General features: G+C 42.6%; 1 protein-coding gene across 6 annotated transcripts in view; it reads right to left on the reverse strand.

Moving 5' to 3' along the window:
• Window positions 1-19,236, reverse strand: part of PTPRE (protein tyrosine phosphatase receptor type E) — a 285,775-nt gene that overhangs the window by 92,683 nt on the left and 173,856 nt on the right. For all 6 annotated transcript variants that reach the window (XM_038409873.2, XM_043519350.1, XM_038409868.2 and 3 more), the window contains one exon: window positions 16,288-16,394. In XM_038409873.2, coding sequence (XP_038265801.1) covers window positions 16,288-16,390 — 103 coding nt within the window. In that variant the 5' untranslated portion in view covers window positions 16,391-16,394. The remainder of the gene's footprint in view (window positions 1-16,287; window positions 16,395-19,236) is intronic.

Raw genomic sequence — 19,236 nt, forward strand, 5'->3', positions numbered from 1 at the left:
ATTAAAACACCGAAGATATGTTTTCTTTTATCCACATTTACTCAAAACTGTATTGAATTTAAGTATGAAACTTTGAAGATGAACAGAGTCTCTTTGTACAAACCTACTCTTTTCCAATTTTATTAATATGTTTAAGAAGTGATACAAGTGTGTCAAGCCACTTCTCTTTCCCATTTCCCATACTTAATTACTTGACTGTATTTCAGAAAGGCTGTTTGATTTCGCAATTCTATGTTTGGATGCCCTAAAGCAAAAAGGCCTGATCCTATAACTCACATTTCCTGAATAATGGGGTGGGCCATTGGAGGGTGGGCATTAGCACAAGTAGGCATCTCTTTTTTTTTTTTCTGGAATCTACCCAGCTTCCATTTAAAACAAAAGACTAGTCCCTAGCTGTTAAGATTGTGGAAAAAACACTCAAAAATTTGATCCAAGCAAAACCAATCAAATGATGTCTACCTGAGTTTTCAGACAGCCTGAAGGGAGAGCTCTGAAATGTGAACTGCTGTATCTATTTCAGTGGGTACTAACATAGATACCAATAATGATATTTTAAATACCAACCTTAGTAACTTTTCACTCCTCATCAAAGGAGGTAAGATAGGAGAAGAAGAATATCATGAAGATCTATGCCAGTATTTCTTAGAACTGGTAAGCTGAATGCTCCTGCAAAGTTTATAATCATCAGAAGATGACTGATGTGGGGCTGGGACATGACAACCTCCCTTTCCTCTGCAAATGCAGTGGAAAACTCAGGCTGGGCATGCCTGACTCTCAGCCTCTTCCACTTCACTGACCTGGAAACTAGGCATTCTTGATACTTGATTCTTAGCTTCCTCTGTGGGGGCTCTGTACTCCCACAGGAGAGTTGGACACCACAGCAGGACTGACTTCCTAAAAACTGGCCTCTCTGGGGCTGAGAATAATTGCTATACACATGACTGTATACTAGACTGGAATAGGAAATTGGAGTGAAATCCTGGCCACACTGACAAGAATAAGAGTTTTGCTACTGACTTCTATGAGGCTACAATTTCATCACAGGATTTTATATATTCTGTAATGGGTCATGTGTATCTACAGAACTATATTCATAATAAATAATAGGAATTTGACAGGTTTTCATTAGTTCTGAAGACAGATTACTGGCAATAAATTAAAAGTTAATGTAACATTTGAAAAGTGTGATACAATGTAACTGAGCTGATATCATTAAGCCAATGTGCTCTTTTGGTTTATACAGCATGTTCTTAAGAAATAAAAAAAATACTATTTTTATTTGTATTAGGGGCTCAGTCAGATATCAGCATCCCACTGTGCTAAGCACTCTACACACCTATAACGAGAACACAGTCCCTGCTGCCAAGAGTTTCCAATCTAGCTACCTGATGAGAGACAGCAGATAGATATGACAAACTGATGGGGGAGTACACAGAGAGTCTATTATGATTTACTTATTTAAGCAACAGTAACAGAACACAAACTCCCTGACAGATGTAATAGACTTAGTCATTAGTGCTGGGGTAACGTATCGTTACAGTTGCACAAAGGATCATTAGGTGCTTATAACTTTTTAATTCATTTACTTTTCTGGCTCAAATTTGGCATGCTTGTTCTCTTTTTTTTTTATTAAAGTTGAGACAAAATTGTTCAATGTTCTGAACAAAAATACATGTTACTTATTGCAATAAAGTTTACAGCTTTCCACATTTAACCTTGCTTTGTCATTTTCTGACTTTTGAGTGTTCCACTCTGCAAATGTAATTATTAATGTAGTTTCTATAAGTGGAATGCTTTATTTTACATACAAATAGGTTACTATTTAATTAATTTAAAACATGCAGGTCAGGAAAGCAGAAAGCAAACCAAAGTGCACCAGTGAAACTGGTCTCGTCTTGAAGTCCTTTTGAAATGACATCACCTAAGTATTTTCAGTATCATCTCTGTATAGTTGTAGTACCAGCAGAAGCAGTATAGGAACTGAAAATAAACACTGGCGTGAGAAAATTTTTAAAAAAACCACACCTTCCCTCATATTTTCTCATCAGAGAATTCAAGATTTAGAGAGAACCTAATTTCATACACAGCTTTGTTGCAATTACAAAATTACATCTAGGGTGAACTGATTGTGAAACAAAGCTATGAGTTCTCAGAGTGTGTTAGATTGTCACATTGTGAAGTAATAACACAAGCTGAGATGCAACATCTTCATGTAATTCATTGTAATGTTGCAAAACCTCACATTTAAGTAAGGGAGAAGAAGAATCTCTAATGTTCTGCAAACTGCTGGTGGAACACATGAATGAAAACTGGGACAGATGCCAACATCAGAAGCTGGGGCAGGACTAGTCAAATGTACTTAATCCTACAGTGAATCTATCTAAGCATGTGTAAGCAAATGGAAAAGGAAAAATGTGTTCCTCGTTCAACATAATCTTTGCTACCTGGCATCACTCAGCTTTTTGGTCTGTAAGATGATGTGACAAGTACAGAGTACTGAAGCTGTACCTGCTGCTCTCTGTATCTCAAGAGACAGAGCAATTGCTTGTCATAAAGAGTCTCAAGCACTGCAGCTCTGCAAGCTTCCATCATTGCTTCATATTGCCAAGAAAAAAAAATATATTTAGCATAATCTTTTTTCACAGAAGAAGCATTCTGCATAGCTGATCCCAAATAATTTCCTTTTAACCTATAATGTTTTCATAGAACACACATGAAAACATGGAAGAAACAACAGAAATCAGTGGTGGAAAAAAACAGTGGAATTCTCATGGGCAAGTGGTACGCAAAAGTAAGAAGGGAAAGAATATTTGTGGCAGTTGGCCCATTTGGCCTTCATGAAAGAAATGACAGAGCAGAAAGACTCATAAAATTACGTGAGATGCATGACCTCATTATCTCCAATACATATTCTGAGCAAAAAGAAAGCACAAGGCACACATGGGAATCACCAGGAGGGGTATATAAAAACCAGATTGATTTTATCACCATCAACTGTAGGTACAGAAACAGTGTCAGGAAGGTTAAGATTATGTCAAGTGCAGATTGTGGATCAGATGACAAAAAATTGATATTGATGAGACTGAACATCATACTGAAAAAGTTACAGAAAGCCAAATGCTATATAGGATGGAACCTTGAAGTCATTACCAAGAAGAAGTGTTGCAGATCATTAATTAAGATAAAGACCAAGTAACTTGGGAATGTCTGAAAGATGCTATAAAAAGTTGCAGATAAACATGTAGGGAAAAAGTTACTAGCTAGGAAAAACCCCTGGATAACAGATGAAATTATTACTCTGAGGGGTGGAAGAAGAAAAGTAAAAACACAGACTAACAACAGAAAAAGAATACCTAAGACTAAATAAGAAAAGGAGTACTTGTGGCACCTTAGAGACTAACAAATTTATTTGAACATAAGCTTTCGTGAGCTACAGCTCACTTCATCGAATACATTCAGTGGAAAATACACTGATGAAGTGAGCTGTTGCTTAAGAAAGCTTATACTCAAATAAATTTGTTCGTCTCTAAGGTGCCACAAGTACTCCTTTTCTTTTTGCGAATACAGACTAACACGGCTGCTACTCTGAAATAAGACTAAATAAAATGCTAAAGAATAAATGCTGATTAGCAAAGTCTGAATGAGAAATTCAAAGAAACTGAACAATTGGTAAAGAGAACAAAGTGAGGTGTATAAAAAGATAAGATGTTTGGTTACAGAAGAAAGGTGATTCATACAACCATTAAAGACAAAAAGTGGGCAACATCTGACAGACCCTAAAATCAAGAATGAAAGATGGTGAGAATATATCAAGGAATTATAATGATGATGAGCCTGAAAAATCTCAACTAGAGGTCAATCAAGTAAGCTCAGCAATAATGGAGGAAGAAATCATAGCAGCAATAAAGAGCCTTCAGAATGGAAAAGCACTAGGTTGGGATGGAATACCGGCATAGGGGATGAAGGCTTGAAAGTCTTGTCAGAGGTAATGAAGAATATGTTTGTGACAGGAGAATTGCCAGATTTTACAGCTTCACTGCATATCCAAATCCCAAAAAAGAACCACACTATGAATTGTAAAGCATACAGTATCACATTCCTCTAAGATACTTCTGAGAGTTGTTCAAGACCAAATACAAGGAAAGACTGATGAGAAAATAAGCGAACTATAATATTGCTTCAAATGTGGAAAAGGCACAATAAGCACCATTATTAACTTGAAGCTCATATTAGAAAGAGCAATTCAAATAGGGAAAACACTATACTCGGGTTTCATTGACTTTCAAAAAGCATGACAGATTCAACCACTCCAAATTCCTCAATATATTAAGATCTGTAGGGACTGATGGATAAGAGCTCCGAGTAATAAAACAATTAAACTGGAATCAGAAAGTGATTATAATGGGAGATGAAAATGAAAATCTAATAGAGATTAAAAGAGGAGTGAGACAAGGTTGTATAATGTCATCAGCTTTATTCAACATTTATTGCAAGTGTTTGATCAAATGAATCGAAGAAACAGAAGAAGGTATTAAGATGAATGGAAAATGGGTGAATAACATTCACTATGCAGATGACAAAAAGAAAAGGAATACTTGTGGCACCTTAGAGACTAACAAATTTATTTGAGCATAAGCTTTCGTGAGCTACAGCTCACTTCATCGGATGCATTCAGTGGAAAATACAGTGGGGAGATTTATACACAAACAGAGAACATGAAACAATGGGTATTACCATACACACTGTAAGGAGATTTCAGAGTAGCAGCCGTGTTAGTCTGTATTCGCAAAAAAGAAAAGGATTACTTGTGGCACCTTAGAGACTAACAAATGTATCACTTAAGATGAGCTATTACCAGCAGGTAGGGAGGGTGGGGGGAAAGGAAGAAAACCTTTTGTGGTGATAATCAAGGTGGGCCATTTCCAGCAGTTGACAAGAACGTCTGAGAAACAGTGGGGGGTAGGGGGAGAATAACATGGGGAAATAGTTTTACTTTGTGTAATGACCCATCCACTCCCAGTCTCTATTCAAGCCTAAGTTAATTGTATCCAGTTTTTGCAAATTAATTCCAATTCAGCAGTCTCTCGTTGGAGTCTGTTTTTGAAGTTTTTTTGTTGAAGAATAGCCACTCTCCGGTCTGTAACCAAGTGACCACAGAGATTGAAGTGTTCTCCGACTGGGTTTGAATGTTATAATTCTTGACATCTGATTTGTGTCCATTTATTCTTTTATGTAGAGACTGTCCAGTTTGACCAATGTACATGGCAGAGGGGCATTGCTGGCACATGATGGCATATATCACATTGGTAGATGCGCAGGTGAATGAGCCTCTGATAGTATGGCTGATGTGATTAGGCCCTATGACGGTGTCCCCTGAATAGATATATGGACAGAATTGGCAACGGGCTTTGTTGCAAGGATAGGTTCCTGGGTTAGTGGTTCTGTTGTGTGGTGTGTGGTTGCTGGTGAGTATTTGCTTCAGGTTGGGGGACTGTCTGTAAGCAAGGACCGGCCTGTCTCCCAAGATCTGTGAGAGTGATGGATTGTCCTTCAGATGACAGTTCTTTTGGCTGATGCAGAAGATGAGGATGACTGGATGTGGAAGCTGTGGTATGTACATGATCCTGGAGAGGGGAACCGGTAAGAGTTTTTTCTGCATGAAATGTCGTCTGATAGAGCTGATGGAGGAAAAGATCTGAGGTTTGAGGATGCAGGTGGAAAGTCTGGTTGAGTTTAGGAAGGGGTTTGAGCAGATGATGGAGCAAAGATATGAGGTATCTGAAGGGAAAAGCTCAGACTCACAGATGGAAGCAGGGCTGGGGAATTCTGAGGGGAGACTGGGTGAGGAAAGTGGTCAGTGGAAACATGTGACTCAAAGAACCAGGCAGAGGAAAAGACGGGCTAGTGAAGGAGAAATAGAGCTTAGGAACAGGTTTGCAGAGTTGGAAAATGAAGAAGGTGCTCAGCAGGTACTTGTTGAAGGTGGAAGGGTAAGGAAGAAGAGAAGAGAGGCTCGTCCTATAGGAAAAGTGGAAGAGTCAAAGGAGACTAGACCAAATATGAGCCCCAGGAGGATACAGGATGGGTTGAAGAAGATTATAAGGGAAAATAGGAATGAAAAGAACTTGCAGCCAGAGGGAACAGGGGAGAGACTGGAGAATAGCACTGTCACCAGGAAAAGGCAGGTCTATGTGATCGGGGACTCTTTATTGAGAAGAATAGACAGGCCTGTAACTAGAGCTGATCCAGAGAATAGAAGGGTATGCTGTCTTCCGGGTGCTAAGATACGGGATGTAGACCTGAGGTTGAAAAGGATCCTAAAGGGAGCGGGAAAGAATCCCCTAATTATCCTTCATGTGGGAACAAATGATACGGCTAGATTCTCGCTGGAAAGTATTAAGGGAGACTATGCTAGGCTGGGGAAGATGCTTAAGGAAATTGAGGCTCAGGTGATCTTTAGCGGGATCCTTCCTGTTCCTAGAGAAGGGCAACAAAGGTGTGACAAGATTATGACTGTCAACAGATGGCTTAGGCAGTGGTGCTATAAGGAGGGCTTTGGGATGTATGGCCACTGGGAGGCATTCACGGACAGAGGACAATTCTCTCGGGATGGACTTCATCTGAGTAGGGAAGGAAATAGACTTCTAGAATCAAGGCTGGCACAACTGATAAAGAGAGCTTTAAACTAGGAATTAGGGGGAGATGGATGGGAGATGTCCAGGAAATCTCCACGCCAGATTTTAGCATTGAGAGGGAAGAAGACGAAGTAAGAAAGGATACAGCCGTGGGTAGGAGAATGTATATAAGGAGCGAGGGTGGTGTGGATACTAGTCTAATAGGTTATACTGGCTGTAGAATGACTGTGCCTAATAGGGTACAAAATGTGAGCGAGGCCAAACAGCAAAAATTAAGATGTTTATACACCAATGCGAGGAGCCTAGGTAACAAAATGGAGGAATTAGAGCTACTGGTGCAGGAAGTGAAACCAGATATTATAGGGATAACAGAAACATGGTGGAATAGTAGTCATGACTGGACTACAGGTATTGAAGGGTATGTGCTGTTTAGGAAAGACAGAAACAAAGGTAAAGGTGGTGGAGTAGCATTGTATATCAATGATGAGGTAGAATGTAAAGACATAAGAAGCGATGCAATGGATAAGACAGAGTCTGTCTGGGCAAAAATTACATTGGGGAAGAAAACTAGTAAAGCCTCTCCTACGATAGTGCTTGGGGTGTGCTATAGACCTCGGGATATAGAGCCCTTTTTAATGTCTTTAATAAAGTAAATACTAATGGAAACTGCGTGATCATGGGAGACTAACTTCCCAGATATAGACTGGAGGACCAGTGTTAGTAATAATAATAGGGCTCAGATTTTCCTAGATGCGATAGCTGATGGATTCCTTCATCAAGTAGTTGCTGAACCGACTAGAGGGGATGCCATTTTAGATTTAATTTTGGTGAGTAGCGAGGACCTCATAGAAGAAATGGTTGTAGGGGACAACCTTGGCTCAAGTGATCATGAGCTAATTCAGTTCAAACTAAATGGAAGGATTAACAAAAATAAATCTGCAACTACGGTTTTTGATTTCAAAAGGGCTGACTTTCAAAAATTAAGGAAATTAGTTAGGGAAGTGGATTGGACTGAAGAATTTATGGATCTAAAAGGTAGAGGAGGCCTGGGATTACTTTAAATCAAAGCTGCAGAAGCTATCGGAAGCCTGTATCCCAAGAATGGGGAAAAAATTCATAGGAAGGAGTTGTAGACCAAGCTGGATGAGCAAGCATCTTAGAGAGGTGATTAAGAAGAAGCAGAAAGCATACAGGGAGTGGAAGATGGGAGGGATCAGCAACAAAAGCTACCTAATTGAGGTCAGAACATGTAGGGATAAAGTGAGACGGGCTAAAAGTCGAGTTGAGTTGGACCTTGCAAAGGGAATTAAAACCAATAGTAAAAGGTTCTATAGCCATATAAATAAGAAGAAAACTAAGAAAGAAGAAGTGGGGCCGCTTAACACTGAGGATGGAGTGGAGGTTAAAGATAATCTAGGCATGGCCCAATATCTAAACAAATACTTTGCCTCAGTCTTTAATAAGGCTAAAGAGGATCTTAGGGATAATGGTAGCATGACAAATGGAAATGAGGATATAGAGGTAGATATTACCATATCTGAGGTAGAAGCGAAACTGAAACAGCTTAGTGGGACTAAATTGGGGGGCCCAGATAATCTTCATCCAAGAATATTAAAGGAATTGGCACCTGAAATTGCAAACCCATTAGCAAGAATTTTTAATGAATCTGTAAACTCAGGAGTAGTACCGAATGATTGGAGAATTGCTAATATAGTTCACTTTTTTTTCCTTTCTTAAAAATAGGATCTGGGTAACTACAGGCCAGTTAGTTTGACATCTGTAGTATGCAAGGTCCTGGAAACAATTTTGAAGGAGAAATTAGTTAAGGACATTGAAGTCAATGGTAAATGGGACAAAATACAACATGGTTTTACAAAAGGTAGATCGTGCCAAACCAACCAGATCTCCTTCTTTGAAAAGGTAACAGATTTTTTAGATAAAGGAAATGCACTGGATCTAATTTACCTAGATTTCAGTAAGGCGTTTGATACCGTGCCACATGGGGAATTATTAGTTAAATTGGAGAAGATGGGGATCAATATGAACATCAAAAGGTGGATAAGGAATTGGTTAAAGGGGAGACTGCAACGGGTCCTACTGAAAGGCGAACTGTCAGGTTGGAGGGAGGTTACCAGTGGAGTTCCTCAGGGATCGGTTTTGGGACCAATCTTATTTAATCTCTTTATTACTGACCTTGGCACAAAAAGTGGGAGTGTGCTAATAAAGTTTGCAGATGATACAAAGCTGGGAGGTACTGCCAATTTGGAGAAGGATCGGGATATTATACAGGAGGATCTGGATGACCTTGTAAACTGGAGTAATAGTAATAGGATGAAATTTAATAGTGAGACATATAAGGTTATGCATTTAGGGATTAATAACAAGAATTTTAGTTATAAATTGGGAACGCATCAATTAGAAGTAACGGAAGAGGAGAAGGACCTTGGAGTACTGGTTGATCATAGGATGACTATAAGCTGCCAATGTGATATGGCTGTGAAAAAAGCTAATGCGGTTTTGGGATGCATCAGGGGAGGCATTTCCAGTAGGGATAAGGAGGTTTTATACAAGGCACTGGTGAGACCTCACCTAGAATACTGTGTGCAGTTCTGGTCTCCCATGTTTAAAAAGGATGAATTCAAGCTGGAGCAGGTACAGAGAAGGGCTACTGGGATGATCCGAGGAATGGAAAACTTGTCTTATGAATGGAGACTCAAGGAGCTTGGCTTGTTTAGCCTAACTAAAAGAAGGTTGAGGGGAGATATGATTGCTCTCTATAAATATATCAGAGGGATAAATACAGGAGAGAGAGAGAAATTATTTCAGCTCAGCACCAATGTGGACACAAGAACAAATGGGTATAAACTGGCCACCAGGAAGTTTAGACTTGAAATCAGACGAAGGTTTTTAACCATCAGAGGAGTGAAGTTTTGGAATAGCCTTCCAAGGGAAGCAGTGGTGGCAAAAGATCTATCTGGTTTTAAGATTCTACTTGATAAGTTTATGGAGGAGATTGTAGGATGGGATAATGGGATTTTGGTAAGTAATTATCTTTAAATATTCAGGGTAAATAGGCCAAATCCCCTGAGATGAGATATTAGATGGATGGGATCTGAGTTACCCAGGAAAGAATTTTCTGTAGTATCTGGCTGGTGAATCTTGCCCATATGCTCAGAGTTTAGCTGATTGCCATATTTGGGGTAAGGAAGGAATTTTTCTCCAGGGCAGATTGGAGAGGCCCTGGAGGTTTTTCGTCTTCCTCTGTAGCATGGGGCATGGTTGACTTGAGGGAGGCTTCTCTGCTCCTTGAAGTCTTTAAACCATGATTTAAGGACTTCAATAGCTCAGACATGGGTGAGGTTTTTCATAGGAGTGGGTGGGTGAGATTCTGTGGCCTGCAATGTGCAGGAGGTCAGACTAGATGATCAGAATGGTCCCTTCTGACCTTAGTATCTATGAATCTATGATCTGGGAAAGAATAGGGTCTAGAGTTGAATGTGGCTAAGTCTAAAAACATGGTTACCCACCTTTTTTGAAGCTGTTGTTCTTTGAGATGTGTTGCTCATATTCATTCCATTCTAGGTGTGTCTGAACCCATGCGCATGGTTGGAGATTTTTGCCTTAGCGGTATCTGTAGGGCCAGCTGTGGCGCCTCCTTGAGTGCTGCGTTCATGCATCGCTATATCAAGCGCCGCTGGCCCTGTGCCTTCTCAGTTCCTTCTTGCCGACCACTAGGACAGAAGGGCAGGTAATAGAATGGACATAAGCAACACATCTTGAAGAGCAACAGTTATGAAAAAGATGGGTAACTCTTTTCTCTTCAAGTGCTTCCTCATGTCGATTCCATTCTAGGTGACTCACAAGCAGTATCAATGGAGCTCACCATCTTTCAGCACTGCTCTGTCAAAGCCAGCGTTGTCTCGAGCTTGCTGGGTAAGCGCATAATGAGATGCGAATGTGTGGACAGAGGACCAGGTAGCAGCTTTACCAATCTCTTGGATTGGTACCTGTGCCAGGAAGGCCGCTGACGATACTTGTGCTCTAGTTGAATGTGCTATCACGATCACTGGCGGAGGCACCTTCGCCAGCTCATAGCAGTAGCAGATGCAAGCCATGATCTAGGACGAAATCCTCTGAGCAGTGTGTCTTCCTCCACCAGAAAGGAATTCTTGGGCAAAACCCTGTGGGAGGGACTCCTTATGAAGGGAGTTCCATAAATTAAAATTGCAGCTGCCCAAGAGGGCCCGATGATTCGCCCCCTGGAACTGCAGGCTGGTAGTAGAATAAATTTTTCTACCCAAAAGGTCCAAATCTTTTAGCCTCTTTATTTCTGGGAGTTGAGCTGGTGTGTCCCTGCTTGTCTTTTTCATTGGTCACAGACATAATCTGCAAGCAGAGGTGGTTGGGTATGAGTCATTGACCAGGACAAAGTACTTCTTTTTGGCCCTTTTGGAGATGGGAGGGATGGAAGACGGGGTTTGCCAGAGGACCTTGGCAATTTTGAGGACCCCGTCATGCACTGATAGCGCAACACAGGCCAGGTAGAGGCTGAGAGGACCTTGAACAAGGTGTCTGCCTGCTTGGCCATCTCCTCCACCTCTAGGCCCAAGTTCTCAGCCACCTGTCAAAGCAGGGCCTGGTGTTCTTTGAAGTTGTCAGGCAGGCTGGCCCTCGAGGGTCCCGTGACCGCTTCATCCAGGGATGAAAGCGACGATTGTACCACCAGGGGAGGCCCCAGGGCATCATCCCCCGTGAGGGAGGGAGGATTTGGGGGTGGATGTAGTATCCTCTACCCCAATCTCCGAGCATGACTCATGCACCGTGCCCAGTGCTATTGGTGCCGCCACCTGTTGCTCTGAAGCAGCAGCAGATGAGAGGTGCAAAGGGGGCATTATCATGACTGGCACGCCACACATGCTCCAATAAAGCCGCTGTGCTGGCCACTGGCCATGCTGCCAAGGCAGCGCCATCCATGTTGATGCGGTCTTGGGAGCCCAATTGCACTGATGGAATCTGGTTGAGGGGCTGAACTGCCCTTTCGTGCTGGAGGCATCCCCTTCTGGTGACCATGGTGGGGCCATCGACGCTTGCATCTGCCTGATGACCCTCGCCACCGGAGACCAGTCCCTAGAGTGAGAGGATCAGTGCTAGTATCGAGGGACTAGGGTGGACCAGAGTCATGAGAGGGAGCGCTCCCACAGTGCAGGCAATCGAGATCTGTATCAAGAAGATGACCGGCGGGAGAGCGAACGGTGCTGGCAAAATGGAGACTGGTGCCTCCCCTTAAGCGATCCATGTCGAGATAGCCACAACCACGACCATGGTGCCGGAGATCAAGGGCAAGTCCCAGAGGATTTGGGCTGCAGCTCTGGAGATCTGCGGCATGGAAGAGAGCGCTGCTTTGTCTCAGGGGCACTCCACTGCCCCCTGAGGGGTCTTAGCAGCTGGCTTGCCCTCGTTGGAAACCTTTGCTGGCTGTGTGGGCAGAGGCCTCTGCTCTCTTGGCGCCGGGGGAGCTTGGGAAGGCTTCGATGCTGCCAGGAGTTTGGGTCTTCTACCAGTGGTGAATTCTTTAAGGGGCTAAGGAAGCTGGATGAAGGGAAGCCTCCAGGAGGAGAGACCATAAACAAATATCCCATTCTTTCTGAGTACTGGACTGAAAATTTTTACAAATACAACATTTCACATGTGATTCCCCCAAGCACTTGAGGCAGCTGCTCTGGGGGTCATTTACAGGCATAGGCCTGTAACAGTCCACACAGGTCTTAAACCTGGGAGACCAGGGCATGCCCGGCCTGGGCGAAGACCCCTCTGGGACTCTAACAACTACTTAACACAAACTACTATAAACAAACTATTTACAAGGCCCTAAGGCTCGAAGTCAGAAGGGACAAAACCACTAGCCCTTGTTATGAAAGGAAAGGCACTCCGATTAACCAACATGGGCAGTAAGAAGGAACTGAGAGGACGTAGGGCCAGTGGCATCTGATATACTGATGCATGAGTGCAGCACTCCAGGGGGCATCACAGCTGGCCCTACGGATACTGCTAAGGCAAAAAACTCCAACAACCGCGCACATGGGTGCACACACACCTAGAATGGAATCGACATGAGCAAGCACTCAAAGAAGAACCATGGTGGTATGCAAAGACCCTGGGAAAACATGCAAGATTCCAGTGAACAACACAGCCATACAGCAAGTGAGAAATTACTGTTACTTAGGAAGCATCATTTCAGAAGATGGAAGATTGGCTACTGAAGTTAACACATGAATAAAAGGAATGAAGGAGACATCCTGTAAGAAAAAACATCTGATGAGAGGGGACATAAATCTGAAGACTAAATTCTGACTCTTCAAAACTTACATTTGGTCTGTCTTAAATTATGGACATGAAACATGGATATTAAGACAATCAATAATAAAAAAAAACTACAATCAAATTATGATGTTATAGAATAATTCTGAAAATATCATGGATAGACAGTGTACCCAACGAAAAATACTAGAGATGGCTGGAACTCAGCAAACATGAGTTAGAGATCTTTTGAAAAGAAAGATTCAATTTGCAGGGCACATTTTACAAAGTTCAGCAAGGGATGCATGTTTATAGGCACTGGAAGGAAAAGTTGATGGCAGAAGAACATGAAGCAGAAAAAGAAGATCTTGGATGGACGATGTGGTATCCTGGGTGAAAAAAAAGGAGATTAGCAGAGGACTACACAGAATGGGCTACCATAGTTGTAAACCTCCAGTAACGGGGATTCCACATAAGTAGTAATATATAATAAGCTATCTCATTTTAAGACTGTCTCAAAATACAGCAGAGTAGACATTTTAAGTAAATAACCTGTGATGATCTTAAATGGTGTGTACACAAAAACATCCTACTCACTCAACACTTTTTTTTAAAATCAAAAACTATGAAGATCTACAAACCCCACCACCTCCGAACCTCAGCTGACACTTCGTTAATATAAGCAACCTTGTGTTGCTAATACTGTCACCCTTGTCCTCTCTCCATTATGTTTAACATCCATCTGTTGCATCTTCTTGCTATTTAGTACTCTGGGATCCAACAGAGAAATCTGAATTTTAGGAATTAATATTTCTGAAAGCATCAAAAACTGTTGTCAGCTACATAAACTAAAATGGATAAAGGAATCTTTAAAATATTTAGGAATAAATATTGTAGACGTTGCTTCTCAAACTTTTTTTTTTTTTTTAAACTGACGACCCCTTTCACACAGCAAACCCCCGGAGTGCTACCCCTTGTTAATATCACTTTTCATAGCAGACTTACTAGCACAGACTTCACAGCAGACTTAGCTAGCTGGGAGGCATATACTCACAACCCCCATGTAATAACCTTGTGACCCCCTGAAGGGTTGTGACCCCCAGTTTGAGAACCCCTGTATGTAGAGAAACAAAAACTTTTTAAGACAAATTATCTTCCACTGTGGAATAAAATAATAAAAGGCATAGAGAAATGGAATACATATGAAATTTCTTGGCTAGGTAGGGTGCCCTTGATAAAGATGAATTTCCTACCACAAGTACTATTTTTTTTTCAGTGCATCCCTGTTGGTAACCTTGACATTACATTAACAACATGGCAGAATGCACTATTAGAATATATATGGAAACATACAAGACAAATGGTGAGTTCTACAGTTTTGTAAAAGCCTATAAAGTGGGGTTGTCAGGGTTCCTTTCCCACTCTGAACTCTAGGGTACAGATGTGGGGACCCACATGAAAGACCCCCTAAGCTTATTCTTACCAACTTAGGTTAAAAACTTCCCCAAGGTACAAACTTTGCCTTGGCCTTGAACAGTATGATGCCACAACCAAGTGTTTTAAAGAAAGACCAGGGAAAGAGCCCACTTGGAGATGTCTTCCCCCAAAATATCCTCCAAGCCCTACACCCCCTTTCCTGGAGAAGGCTTGATAAGAATCCTCACCAATTTGTACAGGTGAACACAGACCCAAACCCTTGGATCTTAAGAACAATGAAAAATCAATCAGTTTCTTAAAAGAAGAATTTTAATTAAAGAAAAGGTAAAAGAATCACTTCTGTAAAATCAAGATTGAAAATACTTTACAGGGTATTCAGATTCAAAACACAGAGGATGCCCCTCTGGGCAAAACCTTAAAGTTACAGAAAAACAGAAATAAACCTCCCTCTTAACACAGGGAAAATTCACATAAAACAAAAGATAATCTGCCTTGCCTGGCTTACCTATACTGGTTGCAATATTGGAGACTTAGATTAGGATGGGTTGGAGAAGATAGATTTCTGTCTGGCCTCTCTCAGTCCCAAGAGAGAACCACCACGTAAACAAAGAGCACAAAGAAAAGCCTTCCTCCGTCCCCCAAGATTTGAAAATATCTTGTTCCCTTATTGGTCCTTTGGGTCAGGTGCCAGCCAGGTTAGCTGAGCTTCTTAACCCTTTACAGGTAATAGGATGTTCCCCCTGGCCAGGAGGGATTTTATAGCATTGTATACAGAAAGGTGGTTACCCTTCCCTTTATTTATGACAGGGGTGGACTAGCTTTTCCCTAATTCGGCTTATTAATTATTATTATTATTATGCATCACAACTAAAAGATGTGATCAACTGGGTTAAAGAACAGGCTTGGCAGAATTCAATTTTTATTTTTTTTATAATTTCAACAGATATCAATGCTTATTTTAAAATATATTTTTATGCATTTCAATTTTCACAGTTGTGCGAAATTATGAAGGGGTGACAGACAATAATTACTGAATGACAGTAGACATTGAGATTCAAAAGTTAAAGCTTTAACTGCTAAAACACAAATTGTCAAAATCACATGTCCAAATATACTTATTTTGGAAGGCAATTATTAAGAAGAGATTCATCTCATGAAAAAATGCCAGCTACTTAGAGCTCCCCGACCTGCTTACTTAATGTTCCAGTAAAGGATCTACTTTTTAAACAGAATGACAAAATTAAATTATTTTTTATTGTCAGCAGTAAGACTTTGATTGCACATTATTGGAAAAATGTGACTTCTCTTCCTATGGAATTGTGGCATAGTAAAATAAGGACTGTCCTTGTAATAGAAAAACTTTCATACCAAGTACATAATATACAAGAGAAGCTCCAGAAACAGGATAGATATTGGTCACCCTATTTAGTGTACACAGAGGAGCCTGCCAATAAGCCAGAGTATTTATCTAGGTTCTTTGAATATTAACCAAATCCTGAATAAGTAATCAGTAAGGAACAATATACTATGCTGATATTTTATTGTAACTTTGTCTTAATAAAAAGTTACCAAAAAAAAAAAGTATGGGTGAGAGTGCATCAGTGAAGTTAGAGGGAATAGAGAAAGGTTCAGGATTCTGAGAGTATGAATCTTACCCATAACTGACCCAAAGAATTAAATAAAAAGAAAAGGAGTACTTATGGCATCTTAGAGACCAACAAATTTATTAGAGCATAAGCTTTCATGAGCTACAGCTCACTTCATCGGATGCATCCGATGAAGTGAGCTGTAGCTCACGAAAGCTTATGCTCTAATAAATTTGTTGGTCTCTAAGGTGCCACAAGTACTCCTTTTCTTTTTGCGAATACAGACTAACACGGCTGCTACTCTGAAACCAAAGAATTAAATGTTTCCTTACTTGTTGTTGTGTTATTTGGTGATGCAGTTCCATTGTGTGCTGAAGCTTCAACAAGTAGAAAACTAATACAAACAACCAAGAATGAATTGAACTGTTCCATCATGGAGCTGTAAAGCAAAGAAAATATGGGAAAAAATTAAAGGCAAATTATTAATTTTTAAAATCATTCATAATCTACAATGGATTTAAAACACGATTTATTCTCTCTTGTGTTCTGATTGTTTAATCTTAATCTATGATGGAAGAGGAAAAACAACCAAGCACATGTATTAAATTAGAAATTCTTTAAAAATAATTCAACCAAAGATTTATTAGCTAGCATTCAGTATTAAACAAGACAGTCGCTACCACAGAATCAGACATGAAAAGCTACTGGAAAGTAATAAAAAACACATTTTGAGAATTGTAGCGGGGCAGTCACCCCGCTCCAGTTAGGAAGGGGTTAAAAGCAGCCAAGGGAGGCTGGTTGGGTAGTCAGCCACAGGTGATAAAAGGGCAGGCTGAGGGAGTGAGAGAAGACTCTTGCTCCAGCTGAGGAGCAAAGAGGACCAGGCTGCCTGGGAGAGCAAGCAGGGTACCTGAGGCAGAGCAGGGCTGGGGAAAGGCAGGCCAAGCTGAGGAGCTCTGGCCTGGTGAGTCCCCAGGCTGAGGCCTTGCTAAAGGCCAGGGGAGGTTCTAGGGTGGCAGGGAGGCAACTGGGGCTGGAAAGGCAGCAGGTCCAAACCCCCTTGCTGATGATGAGTGGCCACTTCAGACTGCAGTTTGCTCCTGAGGGAAGGAGCTAGATGAGAACTGGCAGTGGGTCACTGAGGTGAGGTTGGTTTAGGGGACTGGGGTTCCCTGAGGAGGGGAGACCCAGAGTGTGGGGGCACTGCTGTGAGAAAGCACCCCAAGGTAAGGGGCACCGGGGTCAGGGGGTGTGTGCAGCCTGAAGTGCTGTAAGTGGTAGAGATCAGGAGGAAGCAGGCACTGGTAGGAAGATGCCTGCCAGCAGGAGGCGCTCCAAGGCTTGAAATGAGCTAATTCCCAGATGACCAGCAGGAGGCACCACGGTGGTGAGTGTCCACCATGGTACATGTGGTGGAGAACGCAAGCAACTGAGGTCCACTCCTGACACAAGGGAACTGTGGGTACTGGGCAAGTTGTGCCACTGTTGAGGGGATGATGGATCCCACCTACGCAGAGGTTTTCATTCATCCCTGCTTGAGCCCTGGCATCAGCACCCCAGCAAAAGGGGGCAGATGATGACCAACCAGGGGAACCCAAGAGGGACTATGGGAGGTGCAGGGGGCCCTCCAAGAGCACTTGGGGCAGCTGGCAAGGGAGCAGTGGGCCCTATAAAGACTCCTGAGAAGGGAGTTTATGAAGAGCCACCAAGAGTGGTGGGAAAAGCCCCGCACCAGGGCCAGCAGGCCAGTGGGGGAGTACAGGGCTTGTTAGGCCTGCAAGAGGCATGGACATTTAAAGAGGGATTGTCCCTATTGGGATGGGGGCAAGGAGCTTCACCCAGAGCAGGGGAAGGGACAAGGCCCTGGGAAGGCCCGCTGGGTGAGGAAACCCAGGGCCAACAGACATGTTGGGCCTCTGGGCGACAAGGACACCTGCAGTGGGAGTGCCCAGGTGCAAGCCCAGGTTAGCAAAGAGGCAGGGATCCTGTTTTGGCTGCCATGAGCAGGGCCATATTAAGAGGCACTGCCTCCTCAAGGGATTAGGGGTGAAAGAAGAGGTGCCTAAGGACCCAGGGGGGTCAAAGGCCAGCAGCGTCGATGTCATGGTGATGACGATAGACCTGCCAGGGAGTCATCCCAGAGAGATGGCTGAAAAGGAGATTGGGACAGAGTGGGACAGCAAGAGGCCAGGACCCAGGCTGTCGAGGAGCAGGTCGCAGTCGGGACCAAGACTCTGAAGATAGAGTCTTCAGATGCTGGCGTATGTGCGCAGCTGGAGGCAAGGCAGAGGCGAACGCCAGGGACATGGCCAGGGAATGGGAAGCAGCCACAGACGAGCAAGAACATCTGCGTAAGCAGCTGGCTGAAGCAGAGAAGGGGCGAACACGCCCAGAAGGGCATCCCCAGGCCATGGCAGGCAGAAGCTTACAAGAACCTATAAACAAAGGATAGCTAAGATCTTCAGGATCTCAGCAGAGAAAAGCATAACAAGAACCAATGGCTGGAAGCTGAAGCTAGACTAACTAAAATAAGAAAAAAAAAAACACATTTTTAACAGTAGGGAAGATTAACCCTTAGAGCAAACTACGATGGGAACTGGTGGATTCTCCATCTCGTGATTACTTCTAAATACAACTGGATGTCTTTCTGGGTAGATATGCTTTAGTCAAACACAAGCTATTGGACTCAATACATGGCTAACAGGCAGAAATTTAATAGTGTATGTTATACAAGAGGTCTAAAACTAGATCAGGGGTTCTCAAACTGGGGGTTGGGACCCCTCAGGGGGTCACGAGGTTATTACATGGGGGGTCACGAGCTGTCAGCCTCCACCCCAAACCCCACTTTGCCTCCAGCATTTATAATGTTAAATATATAAAAAAGTGTTTTTAATTTATAAGGGGGGGGGGGGTTGCACTCAGAGGCATGCTGTGTGAAAGGGGCCACCAGTACAAAAGTTTGAGAACCACTGAACTAGATGATCTAATGCAGTGGTTTTGAAACGTTTTTCTGGTGACACACTTGAAGAAAGTTGTTGATGCCCACGACCCAACGGAGCTGGGGATGAAGAGTTTGGGGTGGAGAAGGGGATTGGGGTGCAGGCTCTGGGGTCAGGGATGAGGGATTTGGGGTACAAGAGGGGGCCCTGGGTTTGGGGCACGGGCTTACCTCCGGTGGCTCCTGGTCAGTGGCGCAGCTGGGGTGCAGAGGCAGGCTTCCTGACCGTCCTGGCACTGCAGACTGCACTGCATCCCAGAAGCAGCCAGCAGCAGGTCCATCT

Source organism: Dermochelys coriacea, chromosome 7, assembly GCF_009764565.3.
Source record: "Dermochelys coriacea isolate rDerCor1 chromosome 7, rDerCor1.pri.v4, whole genome shotgun sequence".
NCBI classification, from domain to species: domain Eukaryota; kingdom Metazoa; phylum Chordata; order Testudines; family Dermochelyidae; genus Dermochelys; species Dermochelys coriacea.